The sequence below is a fragment of the Pelobates fuscus genome, chromosome 2, assembly GCF_036172605.1.
Source record: "Pelobates fuscus isolate aPelFus1 chromosome 2, aPelFus1.pri, whole genome shotgun sequence".
Classification (NCBI taxonomy): domain Eukaryota; kingdom Metazoa; phylum Chordata; class Amphibia; order Anura; family Pelobatidae; genus Pelobates; species Pelobates fuscus.
Genome location: NC_086318.1, coordinates 111,134,091 through 111,157,586, shown reverse-complemented (window position 1 = coordinate 111,157,586; position 23,496 = coordinate 111,134,091). Strand labels below are relative to the sequence as shown.

At 39.3% G+C, this 23,496-nt stretch overlaps 1 protein-coding gene across 1 annotated transcript in view; it reads right to left on the bottom strand.

Annotated features, from left to right (window-relative positions):
* The window catches only part of KCNAB1 (potassium voltage-gated channel subfamily A regulatory beta subunit 1), a 178,980-nt gene that overhangs the window by 67,207 nt on the left and 88,277 nt on the right, over window positions 1–23,496 (bottom strand). Inside the window, exons 3-8 of the mRNA XM_063442574.1 lie at window positions 20,987–21,024; window positions 12,097–12,176; window positions 10,997–11,041; window positions 9,678–9,722; window positions 4,532–4,575; window positions 617–703 (exon numbers count right to left, since the gene is read on the bottom strand). Coding sequence (XP_063298644.1) covers window positions 617–703; window positions 4,532–4,575; window positions 9,678–9,722; window positions 10,997–11,041; window positions 12,097–12,176; window positions 20,987–21,024 — 339 coding nt within the window. The remainder of the gene's footprint in view (window positions 1–616; window positions 704–4,531; window positions 4,576–9,677; window positions 9,723–10,996; window positions 11,042–12,096; window positions 12,177–20,986; window positions 21,025–23,496) is intronic.

Sequence of the window (23,496 nt, the reverse complement as noted above, 5' to 3'; positions counted from 1 at the left end):
TGCTATAAGTACTGACTATTTTAAACTATGTAGAGCATTTGATTTTCAACACGAAGTATTTTTTGTTAAGCTTTTCTCTTCTATAAACAAAATCCATGTTTAAAATATGCATTTATATTTAAGGCATACAGATCATTCAATGATACAAAATAAAAGAAAAAAAATCTTGAATTCACATTCACGGGTTAATAGATGTTATCCGGTGTTAAATATAGATTTTATCTCTTCTATGAAATATCCGTCTAGTTACTCTGACACACAGTCCACCCTGACTTTTTAATAAAGCAAATGACTTGTACCTAAAACTGGTATTAAAGAAGAATCTGGTATGATCATCAGGAGACAAATCTAAATTAACTTTTGAGTTTTCATAAGGATGAAATACGCAACAAATAAAATGATATTTTCCTGATAAAGTTCTGCTTTTTCCTGGAATTGTTATCAGTCTTATGAAATGAAATAAACTTAACAATGACAAATACTAAGAGATAACATGCGTGTGCAATATATTTATTGGCAAGCTGCCCTGCGTTCTTCATCTGATGAATTTCATCTCTAGCTACAGGTGTTGGAAGCCAGTAAAGCAAAAGCAATCATTATTACAGCTCAGACAAACCTTCCATGGGGGTATTATTATCTGGGCGGTTGGCAAACACAACATCCACATATTCAAGTTGAAGCCTCTGGAGAGAACCCTTTAATCCTACAAGACAAAAAAAAAATTGAAAGCAGACGGTTAGAGGAAAGTCTAAATGAGTAATTTAACTGACCTTTCATAATATGATTTAGTGTGTCCTGAAATGCTCTTAAGGGAGAGAATCAGATCTTCTATTATCTGTCAGAAAAAAACAATCACAGTTTGTTAAAGGGATACTACAGCATTAGGAATACAAATATGTATTCCTAATGCTATATTGCCATAGTTTAGGTAAGCAGGTTAGTTCCGCCATAATTGAATAAAGTAGTTTACTTACCACTTTTCCCTTGCTAGGTCGGTCTCCTTAGGTCGTTCTGCCTCTTAGGCTGAGATCATCAAGATCGATGATCTCAGCCAATCCACTGCTTTCCTATAGGAAAGCATTAGGAGGCTAGTGCACATATGCGACAACATATCATGCTGCACCAATCAAATGGTTTCTCAGAGACCATCTGGTGGAAATAGTTTTACTCCACTATTGCAAGGAAGACCCTCTAGAGTGGCTGTCAGTATGACAATGGCAGAATGGCAATGTTTTCAGCTGCAGGTTTAAAATGGGGGGCATAGGGTGCCCAGACCGCTTAATTGAGATGAAGTGGTCTGGGTAACTATAATCTTCCTTTAATGCGCCAACTGCATAAACTGCTAAACCTCAGCATTACAGATTGTAAGTTTTCAAAATGGGCTTATGGACAACAGATATAACTGTGCCCAGCTGACAGTTGCCAACCTATCCTTGAGCATTCATGTCATCAAAGACATTGAGAAGTTGATATTGTATGTCTATTAAGCAATAGGGAAAGAATATAAGGATAACACAACTACAAGGCAACATAAACTTTATGCAATGTGTATCAGTATTGTAATGGCTTCATAACTCAAAACTAACCTTCAATATAAAGTTCTCTTAGAACAGGATTGGATTTTGAATGATCATCTGTCAATTGCCCAATTGTCAATTGAGTCGGTTGTCAATTATATATTAATATAATAATGACAATCTCAATAAAGAAATGTATTGTCATTGTCATTGTTACAGCAATCTCTGCTCTCATTGATTTGTGGAATACAATATGTCGATGGGTTCTAATCAGGATACTGCTGTACTTAATTTTCGTGAGTGATTGCATTATGTTTGTACTAATCATGTAATTCTTCCTTTCGAGCTAATGCACCCCGCTGACATTATGAGATATATATGCTTTTTTTTATGGAGATCAATGAATGCTATGGATTAAAATAGTTGTTGGCAGGGGTTGATTATTCCTGTCTTCGCAAGTTCAAAAGATCAATGTAGTTTGTCCCATGAGATTGGTGGGGTGTACCAGTCATTGACATCAACTTCATGTACCTCGTTGCTGTTACAGATTAGCATTTTTGAGTGAGTTCTCCTTAAGGGTAAACTGTTATAGATCCAGGTGGCTATCTACAGGGGTTGATTACTTTTGTAAAGGATACTTATCGTCGGTGGTAAACACATGTCTGCTTTTATATTATGTCCTTTATTATAAATAGGTTAGATTGGAATCACAACATAATCCCTTTCCCTTAATGTTATAGTTAAAGCGCCATACATGTTGTGAGAAACTTTTTATCACTATATTGGGTGTTAGTTCTGATTGATCCTTTTTCTGACAAATCATTTTGGTATTTTAACACCATTTGGTATTATTGCAAGTACAAAAATATTTTCTAAGATTAATTCTTACATTGAAATACCATTCTGAATAGTTGTACTCCCTATCTCGTTCCAATGTAAACTTCATGACATAGGTAAGATCCACGGCTCTCTAATGGCATTTTTTTGGTAATTAACGTGATTAAACTGGGAAAGGATATCCACCTTCCTTACTCTTATTTTATTTTTTTGTATTCTTTATTTTGGTAGTGCATTGTTAAGTTTATAGGTAAATCTAAACATGTCAATGGATATCAGTGCAAAGTGTCATAAGAAATAATGTTATACACGTTGAGATTGCTGCACTTTTTTTGTAAAGGAAATGAAAATATTAACGATAAGTAGTATTCAGTGCTTAAGGAGAGAAAAAAGTAGAGAGTATATGGCCATAGGCTACGCACTGACTATGATTACAAGGTTCAAAGCTTCAATCTGGGTAATGAAACGATGAACTGTATACAGCTTGCCGGTGGATAGGTAATCTAGACATACAGATAGACATGTATTCAAGATGTAATCACTTATTAGTAAAGATCATGACATAGACTGGCAGCTATAAGAGCATAACTAATATAATGGTATAACATACTATAGTTAATATCAATAAGTGAAACTACCGTTAGTAGACCTGGCTTTATGTATGCTGCAGCACATAGAGTACTGCATAATCAGTGGAATTTATGGTATTACAGAGAGGGTCACAGCGTGGGCGGTGAGTCTGAGGCTGGGATCAGCCAACCCCAATGGATGGTAAGGTAAGGTGGACTATGCATAAGAGTTCACAAGGAGGAACATAAAGAGAAAAACATAAGCAATGTTGGTAAGCAGCACCACAGTTAGCGGAACTGATTCATGTAAGAGTAGTCGACAGGTATATTTGCTCTGGTATCGGCTTGGGATCAGCAGTTAGGCAGGATCAGAGTTTCAGCCAATGCTGCTGGTGGGCCACCTCAAGCAGTCCTTTTTCAGACCAGACTTGGGGTATACAGGATGGATGGGACCTCTGTGTACTTCGTATCCTGTCGCCACCCTCAATCTCCGACCGCCGCCAACTCATCGTGCAGCATGAAGGCAAGATCCCGGTGGTTTCGGGAAGCTCCGATTTTCACGAGAGCTTGGGCCACGCATGGCCGGGTGGGGCTGTTAAAGTCCTCTTTTGGAAGTGGGTCTCTGTGGGGGAATTCTGCAAGTCCCTGGAGCTGACCGCCTGGATCATGCTCTCTTCTGGCGGCTGGGTGCTAAACTGTTCCGCCTTGGTGAGATCGGCATGGACCGCTGGGTTGCAGGAGGTGAGTGGTGCAGCGAGTTTGCACTTTGTTAACTCTCCTCGAGCTTTCACCAGAATTCCTCCAAGATCATGTCCAGCTTTGTTAGTGTCATCTCTGTCAAGCCTCGTGGTATGGTGAGAGGCCTGGCGTCCGCCAACTTGGGTAACTTGAGCGGGCAAGATTCAAGCTGCAGCATGAGCTTGTGTTTGGCAACAGGTCCACCAGTGACCGGTGAGTGTGGAAAATGGAAAATGGAAAAACCCCTGGAAATAATGGAATCTTGCACTTCTATGACAAATCACTGAAATATACTCTCTAAGCTAGGTGGGACTTTAAATCATTTCACAACCACAGGTTCCATTCCAGAATTCATGATGATAACCCACATTATCACACTGGCATGCAGTAACTGGACCTTTCTCTCCACTCAATTTATCAATGTATTTATAAAGAGGCAGCAAATCAACTAAACAAGATCTGATCACACATTTTCCAAAATAATCACGTGAGATATTCCTTATGAAGCAGACAACAAATTAATATACACTTTGGATCTACAAATATCTATATGTGCTGATCAAAAGTAAGGGTAGCCATATGGATCCTGTATCTTGCTGTAGCCATAGCAGTAAATGCATAATATAATGTAATTTACAAGAGCTATGCGGATGGAAAGATGCTGTGAGTACAAAGTGTGCATGAATGCATGCATAATTTGCATTATCCATGCTACACATCAGCAAATTGTCACTTTAGTCATTTCTGCTATTGGTAATGTACATATTATCCACTTAAAGTATTACATAATAACAATATGAGCATGAATTGGTTTAAATGAATCATAAAAAACACAATATGGCTTATCACGGAGGGTTATAGCAAACCTACCTTCAATAATGTGTTTTCTTGATAGTCCTCTTTCTGTTTCAGCTCTTGAAAAAAGAATAAATACAGATATAAATTACTGCAAAAAGAAAAGGTGAATTCTTGTTCGATAGTGTACATAATCATAAAATAGTTAGATCTCACAAAATGTGCTACATATTTACATTTATAAATATATTACAATAAGTAGAATCACGCCTTAAAGAGAATTTGGAAGTCCGAGATCCTCACCACTTCTGTATGGAGGGGAATGAATTATTTACAAATATACATTGTAGACAGTAAATGGACTTTTGCTTTTTGAAATACGAATTTCGTACGTTTTATTTTTCTATGAATATCTATTATTAAATGCTTCTACTGGTGATTTTCTTTTGTTAAATTACCAGTCCAGTCTGTTGTTGAGATTATATATGAATTAGTTATCGGAGAGGAAACAGGTTATGGTAAGGGTACTTGCGCAGCTTCTGTGCGAATATCATGCACCCACTAGAGGAACTAAATATGGGAATAATAACTTTTAGTTGTTGTTGTTATAGAAACAACTGTTTGTAGATGAAAATCTGTCTCTGTCTTGTTAAGCAAGGCAAGCAAGATGCCTTTTGTTATGTACTCAAGTGGTTTTATGCAAATCTATATTGTGAATATCATGTGATCTAGATACACAATAAAATGTGACAAAACAAAATTTGGAAATGTTTGTTATGTATGAATAACAGCTGCATTCATCCATATTTTCATTAGTTGCAACATTAACACAGTTGACTGTTGGAGACTAGAATAAGGTAGCGGAGGCTCCTCACAGATGGCAATTCTTAGGTTGTGTTTCTAGAGAGTGCTTAACGGTATCTGGATACTACGTACATCCTCAATGTGCGTGATATTGGATGTTTCTTTACTGAGACTAAAAATACAATTATAGAAGCATTTTTCAACATGCTGTATATGCATTTTAAAGATGATCAAAAGGCTAGCACAGAGAATCTCGGTTACTTGGAAACAACATGTGACATTGAATATCATCCCTTCCATGGCAACAAGGCTGATATGTTCATGAGGCAGAATACATGTAGTCAGTGCACTGTTTGATGCTCTCTGGGAAAATACATTCTGCAGAGTTGGCTTGATAAGCCTGAGAGCATCTTCATATTAATATGTGAATGTATATATAATACGGGAAAATGCTAGTATCGATTAAAATGATGTCATCAAAACTATCTAGTCAAATATGAATTATTAATGAAGCATTATTGGAGTAATGTGCAAAGCTGATCTGTCACTTTTATTGGTAAAAACATGTAATCTTTAGGAAATACTGATTAAGAGTGTGTTATTTTTTTACTGAAATTCCAACGCAATCCTGAGATAACATGAGATAAAGTGGGAACTATTTTGTCTTACGGACAAACCTGAGGTTGACAAAAGTTGACAAAAGGCGGAGCTTCGCTGTTAACTTTTGTCCAATCCCAGTAGCCGTCACAAGTGATGGCTATGGGATTCAGGCATCGATCTATGGAGGCAGCCATAGTTTTGGTGGATCTTTTACAAACTTTAGTGTTGTGCAGCTCTGACATGGCTCCTGCAAATGAAGTATGAGGAGCTGAAGAGGATTAGCGTGATGAAGATGGCAGAGGGACAGCTTAAGAGAAACTGATATTCTCCTGCACTCCGCGGCCACCTGACCCACACTAGATCTGTCGCTGTGGCAGTCTATTCAAAATATATAAAGGGCCCCCAAAAGGGACAGATCTTCATTACAGCTCCCATCATAATGGTTTAGAGTTAAAGATTGCATCATGGTTAAGCGACTACCTGTATTAGGAAAGGGATACCTGGAGTCAAGATGCTGTAGACTATAGCTGTGACACAGCTTAGCAGCTCAGAGATGAGTGGCTTCAATTTACCACATCTCCAGTGTCCACATTTGGTGAGTAGGTACACTACTTTAAGAACATATGGTCACAGGGCAAAGTATCCAGTGTGGTAAGGATGTGTACCATTACTGATGGAGATGCTCTCTTATGAAAGTTACACCATTACATTTTGTTAAAATCCATAAGACCAACGTGTCTCCAGTCATACAGAGGCTAGTTTTGTGTATCTATGTGCTGTAGAAAACAAGCACAAGTACTCATTCTTGCTCTGTTCACATTGGAATGGTCTAACCCTACATATAATATCAATTAATATATAAAAACAGTGAATCCAGTAAAAATAGCCCATGTTTCCAGTTTAGTTAAAATGAACCTTTATTCACCCATTTAGGACTGTATGGCACAGTGTGCAGTACTGGTATTCAGTGTTTCCATACTCTGCATGGAGAAACTGAATGTTCCCCATAGAGATGTGATGAATCAGTGCATCTCTATGAGGAGATACTGATGGGTGCAGCACAGTGTTTTGCCACACATTCGCAATAGCCTCCCAATGCTTTCCTATGGGTAAGCATTGGATTGGCTGAGATTATCAACATTCATAATCCCACCCATGTAGGTGGAGACAAGTGGGGCCAGCCATGGTGAGACCGGTGTGTCATGGGAGAAAAGGGTGAGTAAAATCCCCTTTTCAGTGCAAACGGAGCAGGGCTGGGGACCCAAACATATATCCGAGGACTACATGTTTGTATTCCTGACACTACAGTTTTCCTTTAACCCCTTAAGGACCAAACTTCTGGAATAAAAGGGAATCATGACATGTCACACATGTCATGTGTCCTTAAGGGGTTAAACTTGTCCATGGAGCATTTTTATTCGAAAAAAAAAAAACCCACAAATGGCCATCACAAGTGATGTCCGGAACGGTTCGCTGGCGAATAGTTCCTGGCGAACATAGCGTGTTCGCGTTCGCCACGGATGGTGAACATATGCGATGTTCGGTCCGCCCCCTATTCGTCATCATTGAGTAAACTTTGACCTTGTACCTCACAGTCAGCAGACACATTCCAGCCAATCAGCAGCAGACCCTCCCTCCCAGACCCTCCAACCTCCTTGACAGCATACAATTTAGATTAATTCTGAAGCTGCATTAATTATTTTTATTATTATTATTTTTTTGTGTTTGTGTTTATTATACATTATCCTCCATAGCCAGTAACCTGTATTTATTATACATTATCCCCCCCATAGCCAGTAACCTGTGTTTATTATACATTATCCCTCCCATAGCCAGTAACCTGTGTTTATTATACATTATCCTCCCATAGCCAGTAACCTGTGCTTATTATACATTATCCCCCCCATAGCCAGTAACCTGTGCTTATTATACATTATCCCCCCCATAGTCAGTAACCTGTGTTTCTTATACATTATCCCCCCCAAAGCCAGTAACCTCTGTTTATTATACATTATCCCCCATAGTCATTTATTGTTGGACCTAGGCAGCATGATGTCTTAGGCCGGCGCAGAGAGTGAGTGAGTGAGTGAGTGAATAATATAATATATATGTTCAGAAACATATTAGTAATATATGTAAATCGGGTTCATGCAAAGAGGGTGAAAAGGTATTAAAGAAAAACACACTTATTGCATCAAATTTACAAAGCCAAACTTTTAAAAGCTTTCCTCATTTCTTTCTCGGGATGAGGAATATATTGGTTGTAGACTGAAGATTTCCATCTGCGCAATCTTTTAATAATATGCACTGGAGTGTCAGTGTTGAAGGAGACCGAAGCTGCCCCTATTCTAAATGAAAGACCTGAGACATGGATACAACCCAATCTTAGGAGTAGTGTTCTGATGTAGAAGATGAATTTAGCCGTAGTCAGAGGGATTCAGTGAGAGTAGTGGTGAAATGTGTGTGGCATGACTGACTGTGGGTAAGTAAGAGTCAAGTATTTTAACTGGGCACTAGTTCTAGGTGGGATAAAGTGGTATAGCGGATGGATGAGTAGTTTGGTTCGTTTTAGAGGTTTGTAGAGAAAGTATATAGTGATCATGATTTTTAGCGATATCCAATATTTTTAAGGTGGTCCCAGTGCCACCACTCATATCTGGTGTCACAATAGCTTGCATTTAAAAAAAACAAAAAACTTTTTTGACTGTAATATAATAGCAATCAGTTTCCTTCACACGTGTGCGTTTCAGGGCCTGCCAGGGCACAGTGTCACACCAGTGCAACTCATATCTGGTGTAACAGTAGTGTACATTAAAAAAAAAAAAACTAGAAATTTGACTGTGAAATAATAGCAGTCAGTTTCCTTCACACGTGTGCGTTTCAGGGCCTGCCAGGGCACAGTGTCACACCAGTGCAACTCATATCTGGTGTAACAGTAGTGTACATTAAAAAAAAAAACTAGAAATTTGACTGTGAAATAATAGCAGTCAGTTTCCTTCACACGTGTGCGTTTCAGGGCCTGCCAGGGTACAGTGTCACACCAGTGCAACTCATATCTGGTGTAACAGTAGTGTACATTTAAAAAAAAAAATACACGTGGCTTGTTGTCACCTTTCGGGGACCCTTGGTGTTGTACGTGACTGGGTGGAGGAAGAGACCTTCAATGACATCAGTGAGGACAAGGAACGGGACATGGCTAGATTGGTATCCAACCTTGTGCAAATGGGGAGTTTGCGGTTGTGCAAATGGACTGTTTGCGGTTGTTTGCAGTGCGTTAAATGAGGAGTTTGGTCTGTCACTGTGAAGCGGGTGAAACCCTTACACTACCTGATCGATACAACATCATACCTGATGTTTTAAAGCACGTTATTCCAAACAATTTAGGAATGTTAGGTGATTTATGCCCTTTATGGATTAAAACCAGACTCTGCATCAACTATGTAATTTTCCATGGGAGTTTTGCCATGGAACCCCTCCGGCATGCCACAGTCCAGGTGTTAGTCCCATTGAAACAACTTTTCCATCACTATTGTGGCCAGAAATAGTCGCCTGCCTATTGAAGTCTATGGCGGTTCGCCAGGTTCGCCCGTTCGCGAACATTCACGAACGGAAAATTTTATGTTCGCGACATCACTAGCCATCACATTATCACTCTTTAGACTACATTTAAGAGACATTAAACACATTAGTAGCATGCTGAGTGATTTTCTCCATATATAATTATAATTAACACATGCAAGGATTTTGTTTAGCTGAAATAATCCCTCATAAACCCTCATAATCCATCCAAAATCTTCCCAAAACCAGACAAACTTACTTTCCTCCCCAGTACAGTTTTGTTGTGATGACCAGACTTGATCTTCTGCAGAAAATAAAATAGTGTATTAATCAAAATGAAATATCTTAAAATAACAAATCTGACAATATATGTTATATTAGTGGTCAGAAAATGTTGCACTCCTTGCACAATAACCACTACAACACGCTCTGGTGGTTATGGTGCTTGGAGTGTTAATTTAACTGCTGCAATAATATCATATATATCTATTACAAATTGTATTTGTTATTCAGCCCCCGTGACTTCCAACAGCCATGAGCATGGCTGTTTGCTGAATTTTTACCTGACTTTATGAATGACCAATTTATGAATATTAAAATATAATTTAGCACAATAGAAATGTTCATTTTGCTCCTCAGGAGAATGACATATAACATTATCAGGGTATGTATCAAAATGTGAACTGTCAGGAATTCAATGAGATTTGCAAATTTGAGACCAAACTTGTTGAATTGGAAATATTTACCAATACAGGTAAACTTCTCTTAAATCTCTGATAGTGGAGGACATTTTTGGCCTCCAGTTTGCTATTCCTGGGTGAATACACTAGAGGAACTTGGGACTTAACTCTTTTTTTAACCTTTATCACTATATTACTATGGATGGTGTATGGGCAGTTACAGATAACTCCACTAGAGAACGGGGCAAATCGAGCCCCATTTACTGAGCTTAGACACTATGTTACTGCTATCTCCTATCTCCTACCATAGTTCTGTATGGTAGGTTAGGTTTGTATATACAGCTTTATTCATACCCTCAAAGAACAATATTGCTGTGCCATGGATGCACAAGGGCATAATTGCATTTTGTAAAGAGATTGTGCGTAACAAAAACATACCAAGGTAGAGTATTTGATCACAATGATTACCTGGCTTATAATAACTGTACAAACAATAAATGTTAAAATACCAGATTAAATTGTTCCTCAAACATAATATAAAATGCAGTCAGTAGAGCAGTAACCAGCAGCACCCGAGGCTTCCTACGTCCCCAGAGACTCCTTCATTTAAACTAATGTAGACATTATAAAAGTTACAATACAGAATTTGCTACGGAAGGGATTCTGTTGCAGTTCCATGCGTGACTTGGAATGTAATATGGAATGTAGGGGAAACTAACAGCTTTTGGCCAACAGAAAATACTGCGAATGACCGTTAGCCAGTGTTGAGCCAGGCATCGGCTAGCCTTGCTTCACGCACGTTTCAGCAGAAAAATATCAAGAGTCACCTAATATAAGGTAATAGTAAGCTGTGGTGGTGTATGAATGGGGTGCAGTTTGTAAACTGACTGGATCTTACCTCCAGTTTTTTTTCCTGATAATATTTCCCAAGATCACTTCGGCTCTGAAAAACACAAAAAAGACAAACACATCGCTGAATACATTGTACATTTAAACGGGCAATTTAATATTTTCACACATACAAACAACTTTCACTTGCCCTAGTGTCTGTTTCTAGTTGGCAAATCACCTGCCACAATCCGCTTCTTAAATGTCCACTTTATGGCACAGTTTTGTCTTCGATATATTTTCAAACAATAAGTTAAAAACCCATTATTAAACACGGATGTTACATTTTAGCAGTGTTTGACTTGTGGGAAATGATGTGTTAATTCACTAAGGAGCTTTGCCAAAGTAACGAGATTACAACATAATAGTAAATATAATAGGCTTCCGAAATAGAATACAGTTTAAAAGATACAGACACATTATGTGTACCTCTTGATGTCAGCAGAATTTAATCTGCATTTTGTTGCTGAGCAAACATGAGTGCTATTGATACTGTTGACAAAAGATTTGATAATTACTCAGCATTGTGCATCAGTGGTAATCTAAAAGTAAATAAATATTCTCCAAATTAATGTTCCCTCTAATTTCTTGTAGGCTATGTGAATACAAAATGGCATTTTTGCAGATTGTTCTGAAACAATTGTACAGTTTATACCAGGGGAGGAAGCTTTTTGCACTCCGGATGTTGTGGACTTCATCTCCCATGATGCTTTGTCAGCATTATGGCTGTAAGAGCATTATGGGAGATGTAGTCCACAACATCTGGAGTGGTGAAGATTGCCTACCTTGGTCTATATGTTATACCAGGGGAGCCAAAACGGTAGATCCCCCAAAATTTTTTTATAAACTACAGCTTCCATGATGCTTTGTCATTTTAAAGGCAAGAAAAAGCATCATGGGAGTTGAAGTTCTACAACATCTGGGGATCTACCTTTTGGGCAACCCTGCTTTATACCATAGTGACTGGCCACTAATGTGAGTACAATCCTAAAAAGCTAAAAACTCCATTATTACTAATAAGAAATATTTTATTTTGAGTAAGATCTGCGGTTTGTTGTGTGTAAAGCTATACAGCTTAAAATGGATTTGGGGATTCACAAAGTCACTTACTTTCCAGCTGCATAAACCTCTGCAGTGTCAAAGAGATTTACTCCATTTTCATATGCAATAGTCATAAGTTGCTCAGCCACCTAGGGATACACAGATTTCATGAACAGCTGACACACAGACACCTATTACAGCTATATCATTGTATAGATTAGTAACGATTCCCTGCATTCAGATACTGGTCAGGTGTATTTTATTCAAAACAAAGTAATGTAGAAATTGACTTTCCTGTAAGTTACCTCATTTGGAGTAAAAGACTGCAATGCAACGTTTTAATACAAATTTACTGATTACACATATTTTTATAAAGTTTGGTTAGGAGGCTTTATATTAAATGAAGTGAACTGTGGATACATTTGTGAAATGTAGTGGAAATAAAACAAAAATCTCCAACGCAACTATATATTCCTAACTTGGCAATTTTGCCCAAACAATTCTGGTGTTGGAATTCAACAAAATGACTTGCATGGGGCATTTTAGGTCAGAGGTGCCCAAAAAGGTAGATCGACCAGGTGTTGTAGAACGACAACTCCCATGATGCTTTGCATGCTTTTAGAATGACAAAGCATCAGTAAAGCTGTAGTTTTAAAACATCTATGGATCTACATTTTTGGCTCCCCTGTTCTAGATATTTTTTAAGTATTCATCACAACCTGCTGGGTACAAGCTTACTGAGCAATCATCATACCCAGTTTCTCTAAGTGTTTACTTTTTACTGTGGGTAGAGGGCGAAATGTATACCCTGGCTTCCACTAGTATTCTACATATAGTCAGAGTTTTTCGCTAAAGTGAGAATGCAAGGTGAATTCAAAGTAAATTTCACATTTTAAGGGTATTTTCATGTGCCCTTTTTATTGTTTAGAAGGTTCATCTCTTTATTAGCTATAAATATATCCACATCGTATTTAAATAATTGAGCATATGTTTTGGGGGCGGAGGGGGAAGATGCTTTGTGACCTGTAGATTGGCACAAGTAATAAATGGTTCTCAGAATATAACGGATTGATGCTGAAACATTCTGATTAGTTCCAAGGGTTTTAAAAATAAATAAATCAGTTGCCATTTGTTGCCTGGAACAGAATATCTGACAAGTTGAAGCATCTCTCTGTGGATTCTACAGCCATAAACAACATCTGGAATTTTGTTCGGGAGAATCATCTGATACGTTTGCCTCAAGCTTGCATCATGTTTCTTGTGAAAACATGATCACAGGACTGTGAGTTCAAACACTGAGGCAGACGGTCTGCTGCAACAAGGATGTGCATTGGGAAGTGTGAACCTGGCAAAGAGTTACATTAAAACCAAATACGTCTATTGTGACAACCACTTTATACCATGCACGCTTTAGCTGTGTAATTTCTGATGAGTATACGTATTGGTATATAGATGGTTTCCGCTTTATCCCTGATGTTCAGTATTTCAGTTTAGGCATGAGAAAAATAAAAAGTACAACGCACAGTTTAGTTTATCAGGCCCACTGGTGAAACCTACATTTATTAGAAGAGCATGCCAAAATACCCCTGTCTCTTTAACAATGTAACAATGCTCTTGAGATAAATGTATGTTTCACCAGTGGGCCTGATTAACTAAGCTGCGCATTGTACTTTTTTTTTGCTAATCCAGCCATAGCAATCTATGTATTTATGCTGCGCTAAGTAAAAGTTTTTTTTTTTTAGATTTTTTCTGCTACATCTGAATGTGCACACTCCTACATATTCCCATTTGTGTTACAGTTTAACCAGAGAGCGAAAGACAAGACAGCAGGACAGTAATATTTCAGTACGGAACACTTTTGGCATTTACTGATAACATTGTTAAGAAAATGTTGTCTCTCCTGCATTATCCTATTTATACTAAAAAAAACAGTTGATCAGCAGCAAGAGAAAAATATAAAATCAAAATGCCGAATGACAGCATTGAGAACTCGGCAAAGTCCGGCCCGCGTTCCGGTTTAATACGGCCCCACAGGTTATTTGGCTAATCTGTCTGTTGTGGCCCCCAGTGAATCCCTGAGCATCGCTCAGGATCTCTGGATCTTTGAACGCCGCGGTCCTGAGCGTCGCGCGGGGATTCACTGGGGGCCAAGAGATCACGAGAAAGCAGATGGACGTGCAGTGACCTCAGTCTGAGTTCTCGCAATCTCTTGGACGCCGCGGGATCTCTTGGACGTCGACGTCGCAGGATTTGGATTCTTCTCCTTGGAGGCAGAGAATGAAGGGACAGAGAATGAAGGGGCAGAATAAAAGAGAGAAGGGGCAGAGAATGGAGGGGCAGAATAAAAGAGAGAAGGGGCAGAGAATGGAGGGGCAAAATAAAAGAGAGAAGGGGCAGAGAATGAAGGGGCAGAATAAAAGAGAGAAGGGGCAGAGAATAAAGGGGCAGAATAAAAGAGGGAAGGGACAGAATGAAGGGGCAGAATAAAAGAGAGAAGGGGCAGAGAATGAAGGGGCAGAATAAAAGAGGGAAGGGGCAGAATGAAGGGACAGAATAAAAATGACAGAATAAAGAGAGAAGGGGCAGAGAATGAAGGGGCAGAATAAAAGAGGGAAGGGGCAGAGAACGAAGGGGCAGAATCAAAGAGAGTAGGGGCAGAGAATGAAGAGGCAGAATAAAAGAGAGTAGGGGAAGAGAATGAAGGGGCAGAATAAAAGAGAGTAGCGGCAGAGAATGAAGGGGCATTATAAAATAGGGAAGGGGCAGAGAACGAAGGGGCAGAATAAAAGAGAGTAGGGGCAGAGAACGAAGGGGCAGAATAAAAGGGGGAAGGGGCAGAGAATGAAGGGGCAGAATAAAAGAGGGAAGGGGCAGAGAACGAAGGGGCAGAATAAAAGAGAGTAGGGGCAGAGAATGAAGAGGCAGAATAAAAGAGAGTAGGGGAAGAGAATGAAGGGGCAGAATAAAAGAGAGTAGGGGCAGAGAATGAAGGGGCATTATAAAAGAGGGAAGGGGCAGAGAATGAAGGTTCAGAATAAAAGAGAGAAGGGGCAGAATAAAAGAGAGAAGGGGCAGAGAATAAAGGGGCAGAATCAAAGAGAGAAGGGACAGAATAAAAGAGGGAAGGGGCAGAGAATGAAGGGGCAGAATAAAAGAGAGAAGGGGCAGAGAACAATGGGGCATTATAAAAAAGATGAAATGAAAAGTATGCCGTTTGCAATAACTTTTGCATAAAACATTTCATTTGCATTTAATTTTAATGGTTCAAAGAAAGTCAGGCAAAATGGTCGGCCCTCACGCATGTCCACTTCATCAAATCTGTACCTCTTTGAAAAACGTTTGGATACTCCTGCTCTAAACACTTCATCGTAAAGGCCGATCAGGTAAGGAGCATGAGACATGTGCATGACTCTGACTCCTTATGAAAGTTGTTTCCTTTGAGTAGGGCTCCACAGAACTCCACATTTTGTTCTTGTGCTCCAAATACAACATATTAACAGGTCAATTATTATAATTTTTTTTAGTCAATGTTTCTTTTATTGAGGCAGTAAAAAAATGTTCCAGAAGAGAAAGGAGTGTTAGCAAATAAGCACGTATCATTTGAAGGTGCAATGATACACCAACTCCAGTGTATGACAGCCCCATTTAAAAAAATAAAAAATAAAACAATAGAAGTAAATCAAGATTCAGGGTAGTTAAACTTAACATACTCAGGTACATTCTCCTAGCCTAGACAGTTATAAAAATCTTAGCTAAGTAGTAGTGGGCTGTCTAGGTAAGATAAGCGATTGTGGAAACTAAGCAGGTAGGGAAAAAGCAGGTTAAGTAGCCATGTCATATTACGATAGGTTAGGTAGCTATATTCAACAAGAGGGACTGCTGAATAAAGTGGGTCTCGAGTTGTTATGCTAAATTCAACTGTCCAAGTATCACAATGGCATTGGTATGCAAGTGTAAGTGCAGCTGTTCAAGTTAAACAATCAGGTTATACAGGCTATTGGTACACTCTAATCCACTATGCTACTGCTCTGCGAAGATCAACTTGCTTAATTCCTCCTATACAGTACTGAGCTATGTACATCTTAAGTATGAGCCGTGTGGCTAAGTATGATGGCTAGTGATGTTGTGAACATGAAATTTGCGGTTCGCGAACGGCGGACGCGAACTTCCGCAAATGTTCGCGAACCGGCGAACCGGGCGAACGGCCATAGACTTCAATAGGCAGGCGAATTTTAAAACCCACAGGGACTCTTTCTGGCCACAATAGTGATGGAAAAGTTTTTCAAGGGGACTAACACCTGGACTGTGGCATGCCAGAGGGGGATCCATGGCAAAACTCCCATGGAAAATTACACAGTTGATGCAGAGTCTGGTTTTAATCCATAAAGGGCATAAATCACCTAACATTCCTAAATCACAATGGATATGGATTGAAACCTGACATATGACATATTGACACCTTGACATATGGATTGACACCTGTCCTCAGAGACCCTGACACACACTGACACAGAGCAGAATAGGGACTGTTCCCCCTACATAGGGTCACTTGGCAGATATGGATTGACACCTATCCTAAGGATCCCTGATACACACTGACACAGAGCAGAACAGGGACTGTTCCCCCTACATAGGGTCACTTGGCAGATATGGATTGACACCTATCCTAAGGATCCCTGATACACACTGACACAAAGCAGAATAGGGACTGTTCCCCCTACATAGGGTCACTTGGCAGATATGGATTGACACCTGTCCTCAGAGACCCTGATACACACTGACACAGAGCAGAATAGGGACTGTTCCCCCTACATAGGGTCACTTGGCAGATATGGATTGACACCTGTCCTCAGAGACCCTGATACACACTGACACAGAGCAGAATAGGGACTGTTCCCCCTACATAGGGTCACTTGGCAGATATGGATTGGCACCTATCCTAAGGATCCATGATACACACTGACACAGAGCAGAATAAGGACTGTTCCCCCTACATAGGGTCACTTGGCAGATATGGATTGACACCTATCCTAGGGATCCCTGATACACACTGACACAGAGCAGAATAGGGACTGTTCCCCCTACATAGGGTCACTTGGCAGATATGGATTGACACCTGTCCTCAGAGACCCTGATACACACTGACACAGAGCAGAATAGGGACTGTTCACCCTACATAGGGTCACTTGGCAGATATGGATTGACACCTATCCTAAGGATCCCTGGTACACACTGACACAGAGCAGAATATCTGTGACCCTATGTAGGAGGAACAGTCCCTATTCTGCTCTGTGTCAGTGTGTATCAGGGATCCCTAGGATAGGTGTCAATCCATATCTGCCAAGTGACCCTATGTAGGGGGAACATTCCCTATTCTGCTCTGTGTCAGTGTGTATCAGGGATCCTTAGGATATGTGTCAATCCATATCTGCCAAGTGACCCTATGACCCTAGTCCCCTTGTCCTCTGGGGACTCAAAGCCCAGGAAGGTAGTCGTGGGGACCAGTCCCGTACGCTGGGTCTGGGAGATTGGACAGCCTTTTGCTGGTGCGGCAATGCTGGGGGTGAAAGCTGTGGTCAGCAGACGCCATGGTTTGGATGTCTACATTCAGCCAGCAGAGCTTTTTCCAGGATAGGCCACGTGGATGCCATTTTGTGGATCGAGTGCGGGAACTGATCTGCTTGATGGTCTGTGTGGCATCAGTTCCCTACAGTGGGGACCGGGATAACCCCACCTGTCCAAAGGGGGGGAAGTCGGGGCCTATGAAGATTATCACCGCTCAGTTGTATGACACCAGGCATATGAGCTGGACAGCGGCCGTCCGTCCCGCTCTTCACCCGATTAGGCTGCAGGCTCCAAAGCTTAGTTTCACCCTCATGGGGTTTCAATGCTCCTGGCCTTGGGGTCCGTAGTGGTGCCAGAAACCTCCCGCAGCTGTTAGGCAGCTTCTGTGCTTGGATTGTAGCGTTGAGCCCGGATTTGCATCCAAAAAGGCCAAAATCTGCAGGAGCCACTGCAGCATGCGACCGGTCAGTCCCCGCCCCTAACAGGTAAATTCTTTAGTCTACAGCCTGAGCTGTTATATTTGGCATAAGAGTAAAGTTATGTAAAAAAATGGTATTTACTAAATGGTGTAAGTCTGCTGCAATACCAGTTAGTAAACATTTTTAACTAGTGCGCTTGCAGTCCATATGAAGACATAGAAACATCAACACAATTTACTATTCACTAAGTAGCATGACTGTTCCACAGGCTGAAATAAAACCATATTACTGGCCTAAACAGTGCTACTTGTCAGGACAGGCTTAGTTGTAGGAACACTACTACTAATCAGGACAGGCTTAGTTGTAGGAACACTACTACTAGTCAGGACAGGTTTAGTTATAGGAACACTACTACTAGTCTGGACAGGCTTAGTTGTAGGAACACTACTACTAGTCAGTACAGGCTTAGTTGTAGGAACACTACTATAGTCAGGACAGGTTTAGTTGTAGGAACACTACTACTAGTCAGGACAGGCTTAGTTGTAGGAACACTTCTATAGTCAGGACAGGCTTAGTTGTAGGAACACTACTACTAGTCAGGAGAGGCTTAGTTGTAGGAACACTACTACTAGTCAGGACAGGCTTAGTTGTAGGAACACTACTACTAGTCAGGACAGGCTTAGTTGTAGGAACACTACTACTAGTCAGGATAAGTTTAGTTTTAGGAACACTACTACTAGTCAGGGCAGGCTTAGTTGTAGGAACACTTCTATAGTCAGGACAGGCTTAGTTGTAGGAACACTACTACTAGTCAGGACAGGTTTATTTGTTGGAACACTACTACTAGTCAGGATAGGTTTAGTTGTAGGAACACTACTACTAGTCAGGACAGGCTTAGTTGTTGGAACACTACTACTAGTCAGGACAGGTTTAGTTGTTGGAACACTACTACTAGTCAGGACAGGTTTAGTTGTAGGAACACTACTACTAGTCAGGACAGGCTTAGTTGTAGGAACACTACTACTAGTCAGGACAGGTTTAGTTGTTGGAACACTACTACTAGTAAGGACATCGGCTAGTTACGCCATTGTGCCTTTCTATGATGCAGGATGGATAAAAAAAAAAAAAAAGATGAAAAGAAGTTAAAAAGGAAATTACAATAATGCTTGGATATGTATGATCCTAGCATGTAATTACATATGATCATGGGCTTACAGATTTAATCTATTCAGGACCAGGAGACTGGGCATCACTAGCGGGAATCGGATCAGGAGAATGTATGACTGGCTCTCTCAGTGAAAGGGAACCAAATGTCTCTCTCTAATATGTGTTCTGTTCTCACAGACTCCAGCATGTATTACTTAATTATTCTTAATATTCCTAATCAGTGCCACAGGGAAGAGCAGCTTATCCACTGCTCAGTGCTGCTGGGATGGAAAAGTGATAATACGGGTGATATATCTTTCCTTTTTCTTTTGCTATTTAGAGCTGCAAACAATGGATCTAGTTTCCTAGAGTTGTGTTTGACTTGCACTTACGCTAGGAAAATAGACCTACTATATGATCTCAAGTACATTATAAAAGTAACAGATTTTATAATAGAAGAGCGACTATTTACGACACGTACTGAATCAACACGTCTGCATAGGGATGAAGCAAGATGCAAAGAATAATTAATTAATTAATTAAACTGAATGGCCTCTAATGGCTCAATACTGCAAGCAGATTTTTGTACAAGTTGGCTTCTTAGGTTAGGCCACCAGAAGACACCAACCTGATATACCGGTCTGATTACAAGCTAACGCCTAGTAAGTAGATGACTGATAGACTTGTACAAGTTTGCTACTCGTGTCTGTAACTGAGTTAGCCATTTTAAATTGCTTGCTATACATTATTTTGCAGCCAGTTTTTATTTAGTTAAAAGGACACTCCAGGCACCCAAACCACTTCTGCCCATTGGAGTGGTCTGGGTGCCAACTCCCACTACTCCTAACCCTGCAAGTGTAATTATTGCAGTTTTTTTATAAACTGCAATAATTACCTTGCAGGGTTAACTCCACCTCTAGTGGCTGTCTACTAGACAGCCACTAGAGGGAACTTCCTGACTCATAGCAAATATTTTCTTTGCTAGAGTGTCGCTGGACATCCTCACACTGTATGAGGACCTCCAGCGTCGCGAAGGTCCTCAGGCATCGTTGCTGCCTCAGGTAAGTGACTGAAGGGGTTTTCACCCCTTCAGCAACTGGGGATTGGGGGGTGGGAGGGAGAGGGAGCCTGCAGTGCCAGGAAAACGGATTGTTTTCCTGGCACTGGAGTTTCCCTTTAAGAGTAGACTTTGACATCTCCCCCATCACAACTATTTCATTGGGCAAGTTCCTGCGGATGGCTTTTAGTAAGCATAATTTAAGTGCAGGGAAGATTCATTATTATTATAATTAGTAGTAGTGTTTTTAAAATGCCAGAATATTCCACTGTTCTGTACAACTGGGAGAATCGAAACAATAAAATATACAGACATACAGTACAAATTGATAAGGGGGAGCTCCACAAGCGTAAAATCTTGCAATTGTAGCATTTTTAAACAAATTATTTTATACGCAAAGGCAAATGTAGGCAATCTCTGGCAATCCAGATGTTGTGGACTACATCTCCCATAACTCTCTTACAGCCATTAGCAGTCCACGACATCTGGAATGCCAAAGGCTGCGTACCCTGGCCTAGTCTAAATAATGATTCAGGGTAGAAATAATATTATAATAGCCAATGCCTTAAGTGAAACTGTTATTGAGGGATATTACAAATCTGCTACTGAACCTTTGTATCAACTGTGATTTTAAATAAGGGATATCCCAGCCAGCCACATGTGTACCGTACTGAACTGCAGTGTGTATATTACTCAGACATGAGCCCTCTAAGTTGCTTCTCAATAGAAATTACAACTCAAAATAAATTTATAAAACAAATTCGGGTTTTACCTCATCAGAAATCTGCCCTCCAAATGTAACCCAGGTTCCTAAAAAAAAAAAGAATAAAATAATAATATTAATAAAGGTCATCAAACAATATTATGCAATATCATGCAAACATAAGTGGCAAAAAACAGGGCTGGAAGATGGGTTCATTCACTAAACATCAAACTGCACTAAAATTAAAATCAACTGGAAAATTTAGCACAAAACTGAGGATTTGAAAAAATGTTCCAGTTTGTTTATTTTAAGCCTTCATTTTGCAGTTCGGTTTTAATTTCAATACAATTTGTCGTTTAGTGATTAAACCCTATTATACTCACATCTTCAGCAGTAAGATGTAGACAATTGAGAACATTTCTTAAACTTTAAAGTTTAATTAAATTGTATTTTCCATTTATAATTATACATAAATGTAAGACTAATAAAGAAACAAATAAGTTAGACTATTGCTACTAAGAGCAGAGCTTTTCACTAAGGTGGGAATTGTTAGGAATTCAAATAGAATTTAATGAAAATTTCAAATTTAAGGCCAAAATAGTCAAACTGAATGAAAAGCTGCTGCAGAGATTTTCCTGCAGTTCGGCTACTTTGACCTTAAATTTGAAATTCACTTTCAATCCTCACTTTAGCAAGCAACCCTGCAACTGTTTAAGTAAAGTATTACAAGAATAGTTGCTCTGTTTCCACTGCGACTCCGCATGCAACATTTACATTTGTGATGATCCTCTCCACCAGCCAGGAGGGAGAATTATTTTCCTGAGCTTGATTAGGCGATTACCCCTTACATTAGCGTATTTGAGGTGAGCTGTCTAGATGACTAGATAAACAGAAACGAACTATAAAGTTATATATAAAAAAAAAAACTACGACAAAAAAATAAAAGATAAAAAAAATCATTATTTTTTTTATAGAATTGTGAAATACAGATGGAGAATGCTCAAAATAATCTCTATTGCTAGATCTAGCTATAGTAATTAAAATAAGCCCTTTCCCTGCTCCAGCTCATTACGGTTACAAAATACCAAAGAGAGTGTTTGATGCTTAGGATTTTAAAGCGTGAGTCTCTCTTTAGGAAAATGAACTATTCATGGGATTGAGAAGTTAAAAGTGCAACCAATGTCATTTTCAAGCTGTCTCTCGGTCATGTCTACTAGGATGTAGTTGGGCAACGATCAGGAGTAAGATGGGTATAAATTGCAAATTCCTTGGGGCTTGACTGGCTATTGACATTGTTTTTGTTAATATGTCATGATTTTTGGTTTACTCCTACAATGGATAAATAGACTGGACTCGCTGATTTGTAATGTACATTTTGATCTTTTGTGATGTTTCAATGGTTTTCTCCTGTCTTTAAAATAAAGAATTAAAATAAAAAAGGGCAACCAGTATAAATTATATTGAGAAACCCAAATGTTTTACATTTACAGTTCCAGATGGCAATTACAAACCACAAGTAAGGGAAGGGAACACAATCTGAATGTGTTTCTCTGGCTCATTTGCTATTTTAGGGGAAGAAGGGGGTCTGAACATTTTTCACAAACAGTATAGCAAAAGACCCTTCCAAATTAAAGTTACATTCAAGAGCAACTGTGGAACGAGTTGAGGTATTTTAGGACAGAGCATTGATCCAGAACAGGAAACTAAATCAGAATGCACAGCTATTAGAATTGTATTCCTAATCATCTGTGCGAGATATCTAAAGTGTTTCAATACTTTAATAAGCACAGAATAAAACACCCACAGATCCAGTATCCATGGTTACCAATCCTTGAAATCATAGGGAATTTATAAAATAAATAATAAAAAAAGAGCAAAAAAAAAAAAAAAGCTTTTATCCCTCTTCATTATTTCTTTTGATGTTTTTTGCTGTAACATTGGAAGTTTTGTTCCATTTTAGGCTTTTAATATGTAGTTATGCCTGGTGCAAATATAGAGCACGACATAATCCCTGACACAGGGATGTATATTAATCAAATATGAAAGTGGCTAAGAACTGATTTTAATGTGAGTTGTTTGTGAAATGGATTATAGGATTTTCACTTTAACTAGCATTTTTAAACAATGAATCCTATAGAAAGGCGATGATTTTAATTTAAAAAAATATTTATCTTGATTAGGCTTGAAAACTCCATTCTGCTCAGCCTTTTTGAAAACGATTTCTTTACTTAAGCAAATTAACAATGCTGCAAAATAGATGTTTCTCAAAGTGCCCAGTCTAATTATGCTTTTCTTGTCCCTAACACTTTCAGTCAATCGCCACTGATAAGGTTGGACAAAACTGACTTTCATAATGTGGAAGTAAAAATTTAATTTGGTGAATGTGAATGAGTCGCTATGTGCTAGAGAGAGCCCCAGGTTTGGGCAAACCACTCCAACGTAGTTTGACAAAAGTTGGGAAAAGGTGCCCAGAGACAATAAGCAAAAAAAACATTACCTTGACATACGGTGGTTAAGTAGCTTTTAGGACTTACCGTATTTTCATATTGGAACAGTGAAGTCACTAAATTCTAATATTG